Source organism: Leopardus geoffroyi, chromosome D4 (genome assembly GCF_018350155.1).
Source record: "Leopardus geoffroyi isolate Oge1 chromosome D4, O.geoffroyi_Oge1_pat1.0, whole genome shotgun sequence".
NCBI lineage: Eukaryota > Metazoa > Chordata > Mammalia > Carnivora > Felidae > Leopardus > Leopardus geoffroyi.
In genome coordinates this window covers 6,465,790-6,485,715 of record NC_059342.1, presented here as the reverse complement: position 1 = coordinate 6,485,715, position 19,926 = coordinate 6,465,790, and the positions used below count along the sequence as shown (strand labels likewise).

The 19,926-nt window shown below is 39.5% G+C and overlaps 1 protein-coding gene across 5 annotated transcripts in view; it reads right to left on the bottom strand.

The window, feature by feature from the left end:
* Positions 1-16,844: 16,844 nt before the first annotated feature.
* Positions 16,845-19,926, bottom strand: part of PLGRKT (plasminogen receptor with a C-terminal lysine) — a 43,204-nt gene continuing 40,122 nt past the window's right edge. For all 5 annotated transcript variants that reach the window (XM_045470263.1, XM_045470264.1, XM_045470266.1 and 2 more), the window contains exon 6: positions 16,845-17,243. In XM_045470263.1, the coding sequence (XP_045326219.1) occupies positions 17,122-17,243 (122 nt within the window). In that variant the 3' untranslated portion in view covers positions 16,845-17,121. The remainder of the gene's footprint in view (positions 17,244-19,926) is intronic.

Below are 19,926 nucleotides of genomic sequence, written 5' to 3'. Positions count from 1 at the left end.
TATAAAGATGACCTAAGGGTCTTTCACATGTCTCTGTGGAAGTCAAAAAACCTTAATTGTTACAACCATAACAAATTCTACCTTGTGACTTGTCTTTGTCCTTGTGACTTGGAGAACTGCTTGCAAGCACGCACACCCTTTCTTCTTTTGCATGTAGAGTCCCTTGTATCTAATAAACTTGGGGCAGTTCCACAGAGTAATCTGAAAACCTGTATCCTTGGCTCTCATCTTCAGTAAAACAACAGATAAAAGGATTTACTAGCCTGCTTTGAGGCTGGTTTTCTTTCAGTCATCAGGGGCATTTTTACTTTATCTGTGTCGTCTTGTAGAGTCCTTGCAGTTATCCAGTGAAAGGGCCATTCTCCCGTTTTACAGGGAGAGGAAGCAAGTTGAGAGTAGTCATGCAACTTGTACAAGTTTGTCTAGTGCACATGCCAGATGGGGGCTTACTCTACTGTTAAGAGTAACAGACAACAGTGGGATTCACAGGCTTTGTAGGCATGGCTAAAAGGCATTTCTTTCATGTTGTTAAAAAACAAGAAAACCCAAAGAAACCTTTTAAAAGAGAAAAATCAAATGTATGCCATGCACACATCTGGTAAGTGCTGGAGCTGGGATTCCTGCCCATGTCTTCTGGATTCCAAAGCCCCCTTTTTCTGGTTCTCCTGCAGCCAGCTCCAGTTGGAATTAATCTGCATGGTGAAGGTTAATAGATACACATGAATGCCTTTAATTGTAGGTACAAAGCGGTAAGCAGAACTATAGATCGATTCTTGAGGTTGTTGAGTTGTAGAAATGGTTTCCAGATGTCTCTTGTAGGTAACAAGGTCCATGTGACACAGTTCTGGTCAGTACAACATAAGCAAGCAGTGGAAGTTTCTGGCAAAGGCTTTGCTTTTCTGATCCAGACACTAAGCGTTTTTTTGTTCCTTTCTTGTCCTAAAGTGGACATTGAGATCCAGAGGTGCAGCAGCCATCTTGGGACCATGAGTTTCAGCAGCAGAAGGAGGAAGGCTTGCATGCTAAGCACAGCTGACCAGAAAGGGAAGAGCCTGCTACCCTCTTTCACATCTAAACGGGTGATTCCCTAGGCTTAAAGCCACTGTTACAGGGTCTTCTGTTATTCACAGAGAACACAATCCTAATTGATATATATATGTGTAAGCAGAGTACTTTTTTATATGAGAAACAAATGAAGATTGCATTCATTAGTTTCTCATGAGGGTTTTAGGCACATATTAGTAGCACTTGAGATCGATATTTTAAAGACTGAAGTAATCATTTGAGTGCTTTTACAAGATGGCTTACCACAGATTATCTTTGTACCTCTTAAAAGCCAGTCATCTAATAAGAAGCAGTGACTGTAGATTCTGGGAGCAGGAGACCTGCCTCCAGGGATTTTGTGGAAGAGGTGGTAAGGGACTTGGGCCAGGGCAGTTTCTGTGGAATTGCCTTTTGTGTCTGGGACTGCATCTGTCCTATGAAGGCTGTAAATTTCCCGGGTGCTGCCCTTGTTCTCTGGGTTGGATCTCCGTGTCACAGAACTTTGTTCCAGGTGGCAGACAACCTCTGAGGTTCTACAGCCCCTTCTTGAATTCCCTTGCTCATGGTCTCCTGCCTGCACTCCATCCAGTTGGGATCAGCCTGTGGTTCTAAGAGAAACTCAGTTTTTTAAAGACATGAGATTCTGCTCTTTTATATTTCACCATTAATCTTTTTCTACCAGTTTTCTATCTTGTAGCAAATTCTCATTGTTTTCTCTGATGTATCAGTAGCAAACCGTCCCCCTCATTTCCCGTGATAATAAGCAGTGCATCAGATCTGTTTTTGTATGTTTCTTCCATCATTTCATTGGGATCTGTGGAAGAAGGAGAGGTAAACCTTTGTATTTTTTCAAGAGTAGTGATCAGAAATCAGTGCTGACTCTATGTCTCATAGACATCCTTGGAACTACTCTAGATATTTGTGCTTTCACTTCAGGTTATGCTGCTTTATCAAGAAGACTGAAACAAAAACTGAAGGGAAATTAGGATCTTCAGAAAGTTCTCTTATCAGCAAAACTTTGGGAAATCTCTAAATTTTTCCAAGAGATTAGAAGAGATAAATAACTTCAATATTTTCTTATTTCTACTCAAACAACAATGTATGTGCTAAGCGAATGTTGAGAAAGAATTATGCCACTCTTTGTATACTTCATACTTCTTGTGAACAGGGACCTTAGTTTTGTTCACTGATGATACATGCTTGTCATATAGTAGACACTCAATAATAGGTCCCCAAATATGCTTTATTGATCACCATAAATATTAATATATTGGGGCAAAAAATTAAGGCCCAACATTATATGCTGCCTTGATAGCTGGTGAAACGGAGAGACTTAAATGGCCTAACCACAAGTTCCCCACCACACTCTGCTCCCACAGCGGAGTCTGGCTCTCCTAGCCAAACAACTCTCCTCAAGAGAACCAGGCACAGTTCTTACACATCCCTCAGTAGTAGGTTTCATTTTCCTGCCAGCTCATGGAATTACTCAAAGAAGCCAATCATATCCTCTCGTAGTAACTACAGTTTTACCTCACCCTCTTGCTACTACAAGGCCTGCCTCATATGGCCCCCGGCTGTTTACTGTGTTCTGAGTGCAGCTCCCATTTAGCCTTGTGTGGCATGCAGTGTCCTCCTACACTGAGCCGTGAGTATATGTGACTAATAAACTGACAGTCTCAGCTGTCCGGTGTTGGGTGTTGAATGTTGTATGTGGCATCCTTGTAACTTTGGGGCAGAATTTCCTCCCTCACCAATGGGGTGAATAGGAGGTAATTAAAACATTTGGATCATGAACAAGGTGGCCCATTCATGACCAAGGACACCTAGTCAGCTTTAACTAAGTCCTCTTGGCTAACTGACTGGTTCCATCATGATATGGCAAAAGCCCCCTCAGACAGAACTGCCAGTTGCTGCATGCTTGTGTTTTGGACACACTTTTTGTCTTTGTCAATATTGCCATCTCTTCCAACCCTAAAATGCTCTTGTTCCCCAGATAAGAATTATTGTTAACTTACAATATACCACAGCTTAACATGTTGTTGGGTTTGGCCTGTGTTTGGCAGGTGGTGTCTGAGCATCCCACCTGTAAAGGCAGAGAAAACTAACTTTAACTAATTATCTCTTGAGTCCCGCTTACCAAGGGTCCAGCTACAACAGTGTGGTCACCGCATCCTGGTGACCATCACTGACAGCTTAGGGGCAGCCATGTGGATATTGTGACTGTGCACCCCTGGGACAGGCTCAGAGTTGGTTTTCTGTGAGTTTTGTGGAAAAGGAGGAGACCACCATCCTGGGGAGAATTAAGCATGGCACCCCAGTTGCAGGCCTGTGGCCAGGTGCTAATGAGAAAAGAAAAGGTGAAGCAGCATTTGGTACCAGTTCCTGCCAAAATACCAGAGGAGTGAGTAAGTCAACACCCTCCTAATGCAAAATCCCTAGCCAGCATACCTGGGTTTTGCTTAGTGTTGCTGATTGCTAGCATGCCAAAGGGCTAATCTGACAATCATGGAACTTAATGGCTTCCATCTGAGCCATAGACCAAAGACCTTATTGTATGTGGACCTTAACCCTAGGGAGATTAACTGACATTCCCTGGAGGAGAAGATGGTTACCTAAGAGGGTGGCTGGCTGCTGGTCTTTTGAACTTTTCCCATAACCACTCAGAAGGTCTGCACTATGGGTGATTGGATCAAGACAGAAACTAAAAGCTATGACTTTTTGCAGTTAGAAATATGAAAATTTTAAATACTGAGAACAAACTGAGGGTTGATGAGGGGTGTAGGGGAGAGGGGAAAATGGGTGATAGGCACTGAGGAGAGCACTTTTTGGGATGAGCACTGGGTGTTGTATGTAAGCGATGAATCATGGGAATCTACTCCCAAAGCGAAGAGCACACTGTGTACACAGTATGTTAGCTAACTTGACAACAAATTGTATTTTTTAGAAAATAGATGAAAATTTTTGAGAGAAATTGTACAGAGACAGAGAGAGAGAGAGAGGTGCAGAAAAGAAAGCCAATAGGTGGCTTGTGATTCACATATCCAATAGCAGACAGCACAGCAGGACCCTTAAATACCTCTTCTGCTGCTGCTGCTTCTTATGCTATTGTCACAACAAAGATCCTGATCCTCAGGGTTACAAGGAAAGACACCTGTGGCATCCCTGTGGCACAGCAAAGGAGTTCATTTAAACTTCTTTAAACCCTATAAAGCAAACATTGCCATGGGGGTGACCACCGAGCCTGATGATACTTGAGACTCTGGGGGAAGATATTTATAAATAAGCATGGGGTAGAGAGGACACCCCCTGACACCAGATTATATTTAGTAGCCAACCAAAAAAGGGAGAGGGAGAAAGAAAGAAGGAAGGAATGAATGAACAAACAAATAAATGAACCTGGCTATAGGGGAAGAGGAAGGAAAAAAAAAAAAAAGAAAAACTGAGGCCCACAGTTAGACCCAATTGGAAGTCTAAAATTTATTAAAATGATGTAAATGGCAAAGAGATAAAACCATATTTATTGGCTCTTAAACTTCTACAGCACAGGTTCTGAATTAATTTTAACATCTTCTGAAATCTACCGATTGGTACCACATGGACATAATACTGGACTCAAATTACTGGTACACCTGGGGATCCCACTATATATTAATATGGTACCCCCTATAATCCTCAGAGGTTACTACATATGAAATGGAGAACAAATAGGTATGTCTCACTTTAACCATTGGAACTGTTGCCTTGCCTGTTACCCAATTGCCCTAAAATAGATCTTAGTGAGCATAGATGCTCTGACCCAATAAATGGTAAATTAAAGTCTTGGGGCACTTGGGTGGCTCAGTCTGTTAAGCGTCCAACTTTGGCTCAGGTCATGATCTCACAGTTCAGGAGTTTGAGCCCCGCATTGGGCTCTGCACTGACAGCTCAGAGCCTAGAGCCTGCTTTGGATTCTGCATCTCCCTGTCTCTCTACCCCTCCCCTGCTCTCTCTCTCAAAAATAAAGAAACATTAAAAGACATGCATTTTCAGCGTGATCCTCCCCATCCTTCTTTGGGATAGCATGATTTTGAAAGAAGGAAAGAAAGAATAAAAGAAAGAAAGAAAGAAAGAAAAGAAAGAAAGAAAGAAAGAAAGAAAGAAAGAAAGAAAGAAAGAAAGAAAGAAAGAAAAAAGAGGGAGGGGAGTGGAGGGGAAGGGAGGGGAGGGGAGGGGGTTTTTGGTACTTACAAACTGGCTTGATAGAATGGGACCCCATTGACTCATCTGTACCTTTTTACAAACTCCTGGGCAGTTGTGTAAGACTTACCCCAGGGCACCCCTTTTCCCCATTACCCTTAATCTAGAATCTTTTCTTCATTAAGATGACTGATCCTTCAGATTAGCCAATGGTCCATGGCTCCCACTCCCAATCTGGACCTTTAATCCAGCCCAAAGTTTCCCCAGTATTTCAACACATTAGAATCACCTGGGGTCCTTTAAGAAACACTAATATTATGTTGCATGCTAAAACAATTGAATTAGTGTATCCCGGTGCGGGAACTAGGCATCAGTATTTTTAAGCTCACTAGTTGTCTCCAGTGTGCTGAATAGTTGACAAACTACCATGTAGCCACTGCCCAAAGACTCTGATGAAACATTTTAGGAATAATGCTATTTAAGTTGTTACTTATGCAATCCTGAAGAAATTAATAAAGTTAGAATTCCTAAATATACCAGTCTTGAGCTTAAGTGGGTTATGCAATACTTTAAATGTATTGTAAAGAACTGTCAGTATTATAAGGATATGCTAATATGGTGGAAAACAGATATGTATGTATGCTAAGGGGAATATGTTTTCTAATTTGTCTGAGGTTCCAGTCAGTGTTTTATAGAAACGCAGTAATTACTCTACTTTGATCTTTTAACAATGGAACATGTGAAAAATTAATACAAAGGTGTTCAGTCATGACTATTAAGCCCAAATAATCATACTTTATTCCTTCCAACTTGATTTTCAGTGTTAACCTTGTATTTGCAAGGACATCACATGTCACTTATATTTGAAGAGATTAAACAAGTTATATTTTATATTTACTTGTATCTGGCTCAATTATACCAACCTTGAAACAGCTCAGAATAATCTTTACTAACTATTCTCGAACAATTCTCAAGCACATATTAGCATGCGAGAGAGGACATATTAAAGCTTTAGAAATACATATAATTCTGTTGATATTTAAGGAGTATTATTTTTATGGAAACAATGTTGAACAGAATTGCAAATTGCCCTTCTTATAAAGTGAAGTTTGTGAGGGTTGATGGGGGGTGGGAGGGTGGGGAGGGAGGGTGATGGGTATTGAGGAGGGCACCTTTTGGGATGAGCACTGGGTGTTGTATGGAAACCAATTTGACAATAAATTTCATATAAAAAAAAAAGGGAAGGACAGTCCTGAAAAGGAATTTCATCCTGGCCACAAGAGTATTTGGCAAAAATATTAATATACTCTACCACATCAGTGATTATTAAAATTTTAGTTCATGTAAAAAAAAAATAAAGTGAAGTTTGTTTAATTCTACTTTTTTTCTTGGTTAATATTGACTGAGAGATGTGATTCTTCTTTTTTTTTTTTTTTTTTTTGAAAGGTAAGGGTGATGCCCAAAAGCATTTGACAAAAGGAATCATTCTGAACTAAGCTGACTAGTGGAGAAGAAAACTGATGAAAAATCTAGGGCAAGTTCTATGCCTCTGTATTATTGTGAGCCCTCTTCATCTATGATTCAGTGGTTTCTAACAAGTGACTGACTGATTTTTGATGAGGGTGCTTTTCCTGCTGTTTGGTGTGTGTAGAATATCTGCTCATTGAATTACAATGAATGAAGAGACCTTCTTCGTATCTTCTTTCTTGCTTCCAGAGAATGAGTGAATCTGACCCAGTAATCAGCTGTTTTGAATATGTAGGACCACTTCCCTAGAAGGCACAGTTTTCTCTGAAAACCCTGTTTTCCTGCTTTCAGGTTTTCTTGTCTATAGGTCCAGATAACTCAGAAAATTCTGGATTTTCTACAGCCCTGATTTCAGTTTTATTCTTTTCAATAAATATCATTTGTTTAATGCATAACTAAATGTTATTTGAATTTTTATTCCTTTTTTTAATTGTCATCTAAATGCACCTATCAAATATAGCCCCCGACCAAATCACTTTCTCTAGTTTTATTTCTCAAATATGTTCATTGTGTCCATAGAAAATGAATAGTCAGTTCTCTGACAAATAGGGTATACAGTTAATTGATAAACAGAGAAGGGTTTGCAGTCAGCTGTCTGCTTGTCCTTTGTCAATTAGAACTCATCAAGTTATAGACTAGAGTAAAAACAGCAACAGACGTGGAATACGCTTTGGACATAGAACAGTAGTATTAGGAAATATTGAATGCCTATTATCTGCCAAATACTTTGTCTGCATTATCTCATTTTGTCACTCTCAGCAACCTCTGAGCTGAGTAATATTAGTATCACCAAATTATACTAATATAATATATTATATAATTGATTATATAACTGATATATTATATATATCAGTTATATAACTGATATATATATCAGTTATATAATCTATATAATATATATAATATCAGTTATATAATCTATATAATATATAATATTAATATATATATTATATATCTATATAATCTATATAATATTAATATATTATATAATTGATTATATAACTGATACTAATATATCACTAAAATTGAGTGATAGAAGAACAGAAATTCAGTTACATGTTCAGGTCTGGTGAGCACTGGAGTGAAGGGTTCAAACTGAGACTCAATCTGCAAAGCTTGGGCTGTTAACACTTGGATACTGACTACAGTTTCCTGAGAAATTTTGTAAACATGATTTCGTTTTGCCCACTCAACAATCAGGTTACACCCAATAGTGGAAATGTTGTAATGTAAGCTAAGTACCTTTTAAATTGACATTTTATGCTCCTAGCATCACTGGCTATCTTTTAGTAGTCATCTGTTAATTTTGTATACCTGGAAAGCTAAACAGTAATGGTTATTCATCACTGTTAAGGGAAAAAATATACATTTACAACAAAGATAAAAGAGAGTCTAGGGACATCTGGGTGGCCCAGTCGGTCCAAGCGTCCTACTCTTGATTTCAGCTCAGGTCATGATCTCATGGTTCATGAGTTTGAGCCCTGTTGGGCTCTTCGCTGACAGTGTGGAGCCTGCTTGGGATTCTCTCTCTCCCCCCGCCTCTCTCTCTGCCCCGCCCTCACTCTCTTTCTCTCTCAAAATAAAGAAATACACTTAAAAAAAAAAAGAGAGTCTAAATGATTGAACTGTCAATTCAAGGCAATGGTTCTCAACTAAGGATAATTTGGAGACATCTTTGATGGTCCAACCAAGATAGAGGAGGTTTGCTATTGACGTCTAGTGGGCAGAGCCCAGGAATGCTGGTAAACATCCTACAAAGATGGAACAGCCCCCTACCACAAAGAGTTATCTGGCCCCAAATGTAGTGAGGTTAAGAAGCCCTGGACTAAGGCAACAGAACAGTCTCATTTATAACTAAAATTATATGCTATTAAAAACTACTGTTAGAATTATTCAAGCAATTATAAATGCTGAAATGGTGGTGCATTTAGTAAATTTATGAGGCTAATGGTCTGGCATATTGAGCATAACAGTATATTTTGGTGAGTTATAAAATATATTGCTTTAATGCTGGTGTTTAGACTCAAGTTCTCAATTAATTGGCAGAGTAGTAGATATGTAAATATTTCAGGAGCCAATACACTTCTCCAAAGTGTCTACACCTCATATAGAAACTGATTGATGGCCCAGGACTCAGTCCTATTCTATTGAGGACAGGGTTCCATGGTTACCAGGGGTTTTGTTCCTTGGTTGCTTTGGCCTTAAAACCCTACTCTCTGCTCACTGACATTGCCAAAACAACTCACTGGGATACTTTTCTCCAATAAACACAAATACTCTTTAGTGAAAACCTCTCTATCCAAATTCTAAATAAAAGGATCTAGCCTAGGGGTGCCTGGGTGGCTCAGTCAGTTGAGCACCTGACTGTTGCTTTTGGCTCAGGTCATGATTTCACCATTATGAGATCGAGCCCTACATAGGGCTCTGCACTGACAGTGCAGAGCCTGCTTGATGTTCTCTCTCTCCCTCTCTCTGCCCGTCCCCCACTCATACCCATGCTCTCTGTCTGTCTCAAAATAAACATTTAAAACAAAGGATCTAGCCTATAAAATCAACATCATTAACATAAAATCTAAAAGTAATTTTGTTTCAAAAATTCTGAATATATAAATTAAATGACAGATGTTAAAATTCAGTTCTTTCATTTTTCTTCCCTTCTCTTTCTGAATAATTCCATGCTAAAGCCATCAGGAAGGGCAGAGCAAAGGAGGTGTCCAGTGGTGGCTCAGAGGAGTGAAGGAGGCCATCCACACTGGGGGCAGCAAGGAACGGAAGGTGGCCTAGTGAGAGGTGTGTGGGCCTGACTGGCTAAGGATGGCTTCTGCCCAGTGGGGCAGGCGAGTGGGGTGAGTGGGTGAGGAGCACATCTGTCTATATGATGAGTGGCCCAACACGTGTGGTCGGAGCTCAAGCAGGGTAAAGAGGGGGATCTGTGATGGAAGGCTTCCCAGCTCAGGGTATCGACAAACAGACTGAGAAGTGCAAAAAGAAAATGAGATGATCTCTTAGAAATACTGATGGAAAATTACTAACAACCAGGAATTTCTGTGCCCAGTCAAGGCATCAATCAAGCATCAGAAAAGAACTGTTAAGGGGCACCTGGGTGGCTCAGTCGGTTAAGCATCTGACTTTGGCTCAGGTCATGATCTCACAGCTTGTGAGTTTGAGCCCCGCATTGGGCTCTGTGCTGACAGCTAGGAGCCCGGAGCCTGCTTCAGATTCTGTGTCTCCTTGTCTCTGTCTGCCCCTCCCCTGCTCATACTCTGTCTCTCGCTCTCTCAAAAAATAAATAAACGTTAAAAAAAATTTTTAAAAAAAGAACTGTTAAGTTTAGATACGTAAGGTCTTAACAGGTTTCCTCCATTTACTCTTTCTCGGAAAGCTGTAGGAGGATGAGTTCCAGCAAATGAAGGAGCACAACATAGGGTATAGGAAACAAAAGATGCAACACAGGAATAAGGAGAAGAGAACCCCTACCATAGGTGAAGGGAGAGCTGAGTACCAGGTGTAGAGGGAAAACAGTCCAGGTGGGAGCAGGTCAGGAGTCTGCAAGTTTGTTCAAGAAGGAGATACTGATAGACTAACTGATGTGAATGGACGTCTTGGGAGAAACTGGCAAAGAGTTCATGGCCACAGAGTGATAAATATATAGAACATTAAGCACATGAAACAACTAGACTTACTAATTCCAGAAAAGCAGGATGCCGAACAAGAAAGAGAACGTAGTATACTTTACTACGTGGCACAGTTTTGCTAAGGTTCGTCATCATCACAATGTAAGCCCTGAACGTTGATCTAACAAAATGATCACATAAGAGTATTGGAAAGATGGGTCAATCATTGGGAAGGGTGCAAGTGTGTGGCAGTTGTGGCGAGACGGTATAAGGTGGGAGAGGTGAAAGCAATTCCTCATGATTTGTATGATGTGTCAAGAAGTTATATTTTTAAAAAGTTGGGAACATTAGGAAATAGCTACACTGGAACGTTACTTAGAGATGTAAAGTTAAAGTAACACTGTTGGTATTAAAATATGAATTGTTATCAACTACTTCCCCTTGGCCCTTGCCATTTCAGTTTAAGTTGATCTGACTTCCAATTTGTAGCACCTGCATCTCTTGCCTCCAGGTTTTCTGGCCTCCAGCGCCCACTTTGCCAAAACACCCTAAGTGCTGGAAAGATAATGGACTGGGAACAGCCCTCCACCAATGAACTCAAAAGTAGGTTTTTATACCCCAGCTCTTGCATTTCCGGGGTCAGATAACTCTGGGTGAAGGGGTTATTCTGAACCATTTCTCAGAGTTCCCCAGCAGGGTTAAGTTGCCCACAGAGGTAACTTTCTGGGTAAGATTTCATTTACTAGCTTTTTTCTCTGTCCTATCTTACTCCACCAATTCCCCACTAGAGTTTCTGGGATTATGTGCCCAAGTAAATGACTTGCTCAAGGCACTATTGCAAAGTTTGCTTCAGGGAGATCCTATACTGAGATAGCTAAAAGAGATACAAGTGATTATCTCTGAGGAAAAAGAAATGGGAGGGAGAATGGAATGTCTTATCCATCACCCATGAGGCTATTTGAATTTTTTCTTTTCCTGAAACAATCCTAGTAGGAAATTGATGTCTCTGCTTGAATTGCTGAAGAGAACTTACTAAAGTTAGAAGTTGAACAGAACCCCTTTACCTGCCTACTTAGATTTTCAGGCTGTTTCAGAGATGGCAGCCTTGTCCTAAGCTTCCAGATCAGACAAGGAAACTGGCTGGAAGATCAGTCCGGTACTCTGTCCATAGTCCATGGTTATTGAATTCAGAGACAAAACCATCCATAGCTCAAACTCTATTCAAAACCCAAGTGTCTTTTTGTTGCTTCTAGTTTGAAATAGGTAGCATTAGTTGGAAGCCTTTCAAAAGTTTTAGATCCTTGAAGAGGAAAAGAAAGCATTCCAGAGGCCAACTTTTCTCTGGAGTAATTTAAGAAGATGTGAACTTGTCGAGTATTTTAACCTATATTAGGTCCCTAGCAAGCTCGCTCTCTTTTCAAAATCACCTTGGTGAATAGAATTGGTTCTGTCTTCTACTCAAGTCACATCTTCATCAGCAGTAAATTAATGGTGTGGGGATGGTATGAAGAGAAGGAAAAAAAACACCTGTATTACTCAAATCCCAATCGTATTATCCTGACATTCTGACAGCTTTTCACAGACCTCCCTTAACACATTTCAATGTATACTAGTATCTCTGATCTATTGACTTTCACATGTATTCAACAACTGTTTCCTTCTAGTTTTTTGAAACCTTCACCAAACCAGAATCCCAGATTGCCAATCCTTTCTAGGACATGAATTCATTGTGGACACATCCTGAACTCTGTTCTTCTAACACCAAATGAAATCCCAATACCAACTCAGGGTCAGTGTCTGCCTATCCCTCACATCCAGGCGGAGCAGAAAACATCCACAGAGTGCTGCTAACCATAATGGAAGTCCTCCAAGAAAAAAATAAACTGAGGTTAGCAATCCATCCTTCAATCCTGTGACACCTGTGGATGAAAAATTTGAACCAGAAATGTCATCGAAACCTGAGACTTAGCAGCACCATTGAGTCTTTATCAGTGACATAGGTTTCCAGTTACCTTTATCAGCAGTCATGATGAATTTGTCCTGCCCAGCCACATTTCTTACTGTCTTCCAAGTGGCCAGAGGAACAACTTAGCACAGCAAAATAAACTGGGCTGCAAGAGAATCCCACAGGTGACTTTGGTCCCTGAGGGGCTCAACTCCCCCTACCAATGGCTCCCCTGGCAGCCATTTTTGTGCTGTTTACTATGAGTCAGCTTCATCCCTTCATGAAGACTACTCATTGTTTTTGGCCTTATTTTCTAGGCCTTTCTCACTTTCTCTCCCCCGCCCCTAGTCAGTCTGGGCTTCCTGGTGCACCTGCAGGCCAAGCACTGCTCCAGTCTTCATCAATTCCAAAGTTACCAGTAGAAAAATCATTAGAGATGCTAAGTAGTCATCCCTGAATACTAGAATCTACTTTCTGCAAATTGTACAGTTGGTAGAATGCAGGTATTCCTGAAATCCCCTGTAGGCATCCACAAGGCCAAACCTAAGGAATATTTCCAACCGTCTTACAGAACAAACACACTCCAAGGCCAAGAGATAGTGTGATCCCTGGCTAGTGGGGTTTATTTAATAATATTTTCCCAGCAAGAGTTTGTTCCTTTCCCAGAACAGTGGAGCAGAAACACTATCTAGGTTCTGGCTAGTGTCTCTAGAATATAACATTTGAACATGCATATATTAAATTGTCAAAGTCTATAAAAATATATTATGAATTTCAGATTGCTCACATTCAGATTACATTGGTTGTAGATTATTCTTTGTAATTTGAGTCTTCTCCCTCCTCATCCTCTTCTAAACCCTGCCCTTCTTTTTTTTTTTTTTTAATTTTTTAAAAAATGTTTATTTGTTCTTGAGACAGAGCGTGAACAGGGAAGGGGCAGAGAGAGAGGGAGACACAGAATCCAAAACAGGCTCCAGGCTCCGAGCTGTCAGCACAGAGCCAGACGCAGGGCCTGAACCCACGAACCATGAGATCATGACCTGAGCCAAAGTCGGATGCTTAACCAACTGAGCCATCCAGGTGCCCTAAACCCTGCCCTTCTAATCCCCTCTTCTAAGGCTCTGAGACTGAGTATCTATGATATTATAGAAGCATATTTTTCATTTTTACTTTCATTGTCACTGTTCTTTCAGAGTAGGGGAGAATCCTGCCAGGAATTCAAAACACCAACATTTTGGTACAAACTACCATTACCAGATGTGGAGTTTTAGGTAAATCACAAAAGGCCTCCATTTTCTTGAGAAAATGTAAAAATGGGAGCTTATACTAGACCATTTCCAAGGGTCTTCTCTTTTTAACATCTGGACAATAACTTCAGTATTTGTCATTAAAACGGTTTTCAGTAGATTTAGGACACTATTATAATCTTCACAAAGTGAAGTTAGGTACTGGACCATAAAGGACCCTTCAGTTTTACCCCCAAACACAAACTGAGTTGGGTGTAATACCATATAAACTTAGTTTGTTTGTAATTTTAGTGCCTGTAATTTTAGTCCCCAGTTCTCTCATTTAAATATGAGTTAAAAACATTCAAAATGGCTAAGTAGTGTGATTTTATAAACTGTTTTTGCTATTATATTATGTTATTATTATAAAGTGATTTGATTTCCAAGAAGGGTCATTCTGGTGCAGAAAATTTTGGGGCCCGTATTTATTTCCTTCCCACCACGACTTAACCTCCACGTGCAGCTGAGGGAGTCTCTGCGTTGCTTTGGTTAGGTCTGCAGTGTCCTGGGGGAAGATGAACAGCCACACAGGATAGGGATGAGATTTTCCCCAGCTTTGTTTCTAATCACTGAAAAGACGCTGGGTGAGGTTACCCTTATTCAAATCTCTAAATCTTTGCTTATAATCAGACCTTAGTTTCTTATTTTTCTTCTAATATATTTTCTTACAACAATTTCCTTATTTTTCTTGTAATATCACAAAGATCTGTAAATATAAGCTACCTGAACAAAGACCACATCATGTTCAGTATTTAGAAATGTCAGATGTCTAGGGGTACCTGAATGGCTCAGTTGGTTGAGCGTCCAACTTTGGCTCAGGTCACAATCTCACAATTTGTGAGTTTGAGCCCTGCATCGGGCTCTCTGCTGTCAACTCAGAGCCCACTTCAGATCCTCTGTCTCCCTCTCTCTCTGCCCCTTCCCAGCTCATGCTCTCTCTCAAAGATAAAAAAAATTAGAAAATTCAAAAAAAAAGAAATGTCAGATGTCTAGTTGGTAATCAGAATTTAATAATAATAATAATAATAATAATAATAATAGTAATTAGTGCAAGTATTAACATAAATGGCTAACAGCTCGAGTGTCAGAGCAAAAATGTTTGTCCTTTCAATTATAAATATTATTATATTTCATAATATAAATATTATTATGTTTAATAATAAATAAGGGGAAAAGCATTGGATAATCAGTAATACAAAAGACAATTGGAATATATTTTAATACAGTTGAATTGCAAAGCCTTTATTTAATAGCTCTGCTTTGATTTTTGCCTCACAATAGGCACAAACAAAAATGTGAGTGTGTGTGTGTTTAGCAGAGGCTCTATTGAGTAATAATTACTAACGAACTCAGGGTTAATGCCAGGGTGAGAGGCCAATACAAATGAATGTCCTGGTGGTCCAGAGGGACCCCAGCCTGATGTGTTGCACACTGACACACATCTTGTGTAAGGTCTTTAGCCAGTCAGTCTTTGCAGGACACTTAGGCCCGTTCTCGGTGGGCCCTGTCAGGAATGTTTGGACAGAATGATTGAATTTAAGGTAAAAGAAATGCAATTCCAGATTCTGGCATGGTCTATGAACCAGTGCTAGATGTTAAGCATCCTTTAGACCACCAGTGTGCCTCCTAATCACTACAGGAAATCCATGCTAATGATTCAATGAAGAGAACTTACTTTCTTCTCCCTCCACAAACTCAAACTAGTTTCCCAGTTTTGCTATTCTTCTGTGTCACTTTCCTGAACCTATGCTCAAAGCCACAGCCTTAGTTCAGGCCCTGGCCAGTACTTGGGTGGACTATTGCCGTTCTTCATTGCATGGGCTCTGGGATCTTCCCCCTATAGTGACTAATTCCAGTAAAACCCAGTGCAGATCTTTCATGCCCATTACTCTCAGGATGCAGATTCCTTAAACCCAAAGCCATTCCAGAGATAATCTGTGCCTCCAAGTGCATTTCTTAACACGTCCCTCACAGGAGGAACCCCCCAGCTTAGGCAAATCGAACCAGCAGCAAATCCCTGGACGTGACATCCTGTCTTGCCTTTAATCAAGCCTCTTCTTCTGCCCAGCATGTCATTGTTCTGCACCTCCTTATCTTCATGGAGAACTTCCGTGCATCCTTTAAGACCTCACCCAACGTTCTCTACAACTATGATTCTGTCAGAACCATATGTTGATATGTGGTCAGTTGCTTGAGTATAATGACTATTGTTTATAACAATGGCTTGTGTTCCCCCTTCAGATTTCATCTCCTCCTATTCTGCTTGGCCTTTCTATTCTTTGGCCATGCCAGGTCTCAGAGTTTTTCCTCTGGCTCTTCCCTTTGCTGAGATCCTTTCCCTGTCCCCCTACCTGCTCTTCACAGGACTGGTTAATTCACCATTCAAGTATCAGCCGAAATGTTACCTCTGTAGAGAGGCAGTTCCTACTGTCCCAGATCCATAGTCCCCCCTCCCCACATGCTCCCAATCACTCTGTTATCATCCTGTTTTATTTCTACTGGAGCATTCATCACCATCAGAAATGGTCTTGTTTATCTCCATGTTTGTTTGTTCCTTTCCTCAGTTCTTCCACCCCTTACTAGAACACATTCCTTTGCCTGAGATGCACCAACCTTGTCTGTTCATTCACTCATGTAACCCTAGGGCCTACAATAGTGCTTGATACAGAGTAGGTATCAGGAAATATCTTTGTAATTATTCTAATATATGTAGGGTTTGCAACTGTAGGAATGGGGCTAAATAGGGTTATCTTATGAGTATAGGTTTCCTGGTGAGTGGAAGTAAAAAGGTAGGATCCTAATCAACCTCCCCTCATTGCCACCTCTTTAGCAGCTCTGTCCTGAATCGTCATTTGACTGTGTTTACCTTTTGTCTTTCACAGCTGTCTTCTCTTGGCAAGAATGTGTTAAAGGTCTAACCTTTTCAAGGCCTTTTAGAGCATATTCACTGGAGCCAAACCATTTAGGTTCAAGTCTATATATGGCTCTAGGCAAGTAATTTAAGCTCTCTGTGTCTTAGTTTCCACAGCCGTAAAATGATGCCTGCTTTATGGGATTGTTGGGATGATTACAATAATATATGCAAAAAAAATAAGTGGCCATAATAAGTACAATATTCATGTTAGTCATTAATACTAGTTGTTTTCTATCATGTAGAGACAGGACAATCGACAAATCCAAATAAAAGAAGTATTGGTGGGAGAGAAATGTGATAGGGAACATGTGTGACAGAGAAATGAGAGCAGCAGGACATTTGCTTCCAGAAATTCAAAACAACATAATTTATTAATTATACATTTAGATATTTGTAATACACACATATATAGGAAATAAGTTATTTAGAGTACCTCCATAATTTTGTGTTGAATGTTATAAATTTTATCTTAAAATCATTTAACAAAACCCATTTTGCATTTTAATATTTTAAAATAAAATCCATTATATCAAAATCTCAAGCATCTAAAAATTGTAAAAACCATGATTCAAGTCAACAATGATGTGTTTTGAGATTCGGTGGGTAAACATAATTTCATTTGTCTATGAAGAATTTACTCTGTTCCCTTCTGGCTTTTTCAAGGCTTTCGAAAGTGATCATTCCTTTCGGCAGCTGCAACTTACTCTTTTCTGTTTCCAGTATGTTCTCAGCTTCACCTTAAATAAAGTACAGAAATATGCAAGGTGACAAAATGGCCATTAGTGTTTTGTGAGAAGGCCAAATTGCTATATCGCAATGACAAGCTGTAACAGTGTTGGAGGCATGCCCCTAAATCTCACATTCACATGTTTCACCCATTGTCCTTAGGGGAAGGAAACTCCCAAAGGAAGGCCATTCTTTCCTTTGGGAGGAAAGGAATTCTGAAGACTCAGAGATAAATGATATGCCATAGATTTTATTTGATAGAAGACAGCATTTTAAAATGTAAAAGAAAAAGAATACCATGTGTAATACTTAGTCCCTTGAAGGAAAGTCAGGATGGTAAGCCTTAGTTGTGTTTGGAGGGGTTTGGGATGGAGAAGCCAAAAAGTCTTTGCTATATTGCCCTTAATATATAAGCGACACACATAAGAGAAAATAAAGCTTATTAAAATTCTACCTTTTCAGAAAAGCTAATCTTTTACCTGAAACCACTTATACCCAAAATAATATTAAGTGTTCTTTAGTCTTTAGTTCTTTAGTATACATACATACACACAAGAATATACATTAAAAAAAATTTTTTAATGTTTTATTTTTTATATTTGAGAGAGAGAGGGTGAGAAAGCGAGACAGAGCGTGAGCAGGGGAGGGGCAGAGAGAGAGGGAGACACAGAATCTGAAGCAGGCTCCAGGCTCTGAGCTGTCAGCACAGAGCCCTAGGTGGGGCTCAAACTCACAAGCAGTGAGATCAGGACCTGAGCCGAAGTTGGACGCCTAACCAACTGAGCCACCCAGGCTTCCCAAGAATATACATTTTTAGAAACAATTCCTCTTTCAAATAACAGCTAGTACTGTCTTGGGCCCAGTTGAAGACTAATTAGCAAGATTAAAAAAATTATAATCTACATTGTTGACATTCTATAAACTTTCCTTGGGAATGAAGGCAAATGTTTCCTTTAAGTACCTCTATTTTAGCACACAGTTAATTTGTACCCCAGGCCCAAGAGGGTGGGCTTACAATTTTCAAATTATTATGTTTCAACCATCTGCAAACATCTTTTTTTTTTTTTGCCTCTGTCTTAAGTAGTAAGTAAAAATCATTATAAATTATATGTAATTAGAGAAGCCTTTGATGACATACTAGATGTTTCCATGTGATAGGGCCTCACATACTGCAAATTCTCACCATGTGTTTGCAGAAAGGCTGATGATAAATTCAGTCAAACAAGGGTTGTGTATATTGGGTCATCACTAGTTAACAGGGCTAAATGTTATAACCTAAACTTTTGAAGATGGCACATTTCCTGGTAGATTAGAGGAGCCCAACATGGGGCTCTAACTCACAACTGTAAGATCAAGACCTGAGCTGAGAAGAGCTGACCGAGCTGCCCATGTGCCCCTATATATATTGTTTTAAACAGGAAATTCCCACAGTGTGTCTTGAAATTTTAAAATTATATGTTCTGTGGATTCTGATGGACCTGTAATAAAATTACTTCCCAAACATACAATCACAATGTTCTTAGAAAATAAACTTGTTCTCTATTAGTAATATGTTCAAGTGAATGCTGTGTAGCAGGCTTGACATTTAATAGTACATATTAATTTTTATGAGGCGCTGAGAATTCTAATGTCCATATAAACAATGAAACAATTGAACTCAAGACTAGTGAGTTTTTCCCCCCATTCTTTTTTATGGTGGTAAAATACATATAATATTTACTGTCTTAACCATGTTGAGTCATACAGTTCAGTGGTATTAAAAACATTCATAATGCTGCGCAGGCATCCCTACCATCTATCTCCAGAGCTCCTCATCTTGCAAAATCAGACTAATGAATTCTTAAGCAGATGAGTAGCATGAAACTGAGTAGGTTATTGAAATGAGCTTTAACATTGGTAAATCAGTTGTGTAGTTAGTCTCCTGCATAAAATGAGATTGCACTCCAGAATTTAATTTGTAGGTAAGTGTTTAATGCATTTTCCCATAGTAATAATGCAATCAAGAAATTTCTAGGCCATCAACAAAAAACTGTTTAGCCCACAATATAGCTGAACTATGATATGATACCAATAATGCTTGACCCCAAGAAACATTTCTGCAGTTTTTGTGTGGAAAATGTATTTCCATCTTCAAATGGGAATTTTTAAGAACATATAACCCTTGTATCTCTCTAGGCTTGGGAAAGAGAAGTTCTACTCCCTGATTCCAATACCTGCAAAGGAGTCTATACTTCTTCCCTTCCTGTACCAAATCAGTCCCCACAGAGCTTGAGAGACAGTGATGTGCCCACAGAGCCCATGAGAGGAAAGGCTTGGGAAAGCACTGTTTCCAATATGCTCTGGGTCAAAGGCTCAAGAAGAAGGGACAGTGGCAGTGCTATTTTCTAGGGCAATAAAATCCAGAGTTCTGTGAGAACAGCATGGTGCTGGTGATTATTTAACAACCACCTCTCCCGGAAAAAAAAAAAAGCATATAAGTTTATTATGAACATAAGTTTATTATAATTTTACTTATATAAAATAAATGTAGCACACAATTTATAAAAAAATAATAAAATGTTCTGTATACTTTATCATAAATTTCCCATAGCAAATTGATTCTCAGAATGTTTTTATGTTTTTTTCCTGAAATATTATATTCATAGCTAATCTATAGTTGTAATTGATGAGAGAGTATAATTCCAACATGAATGT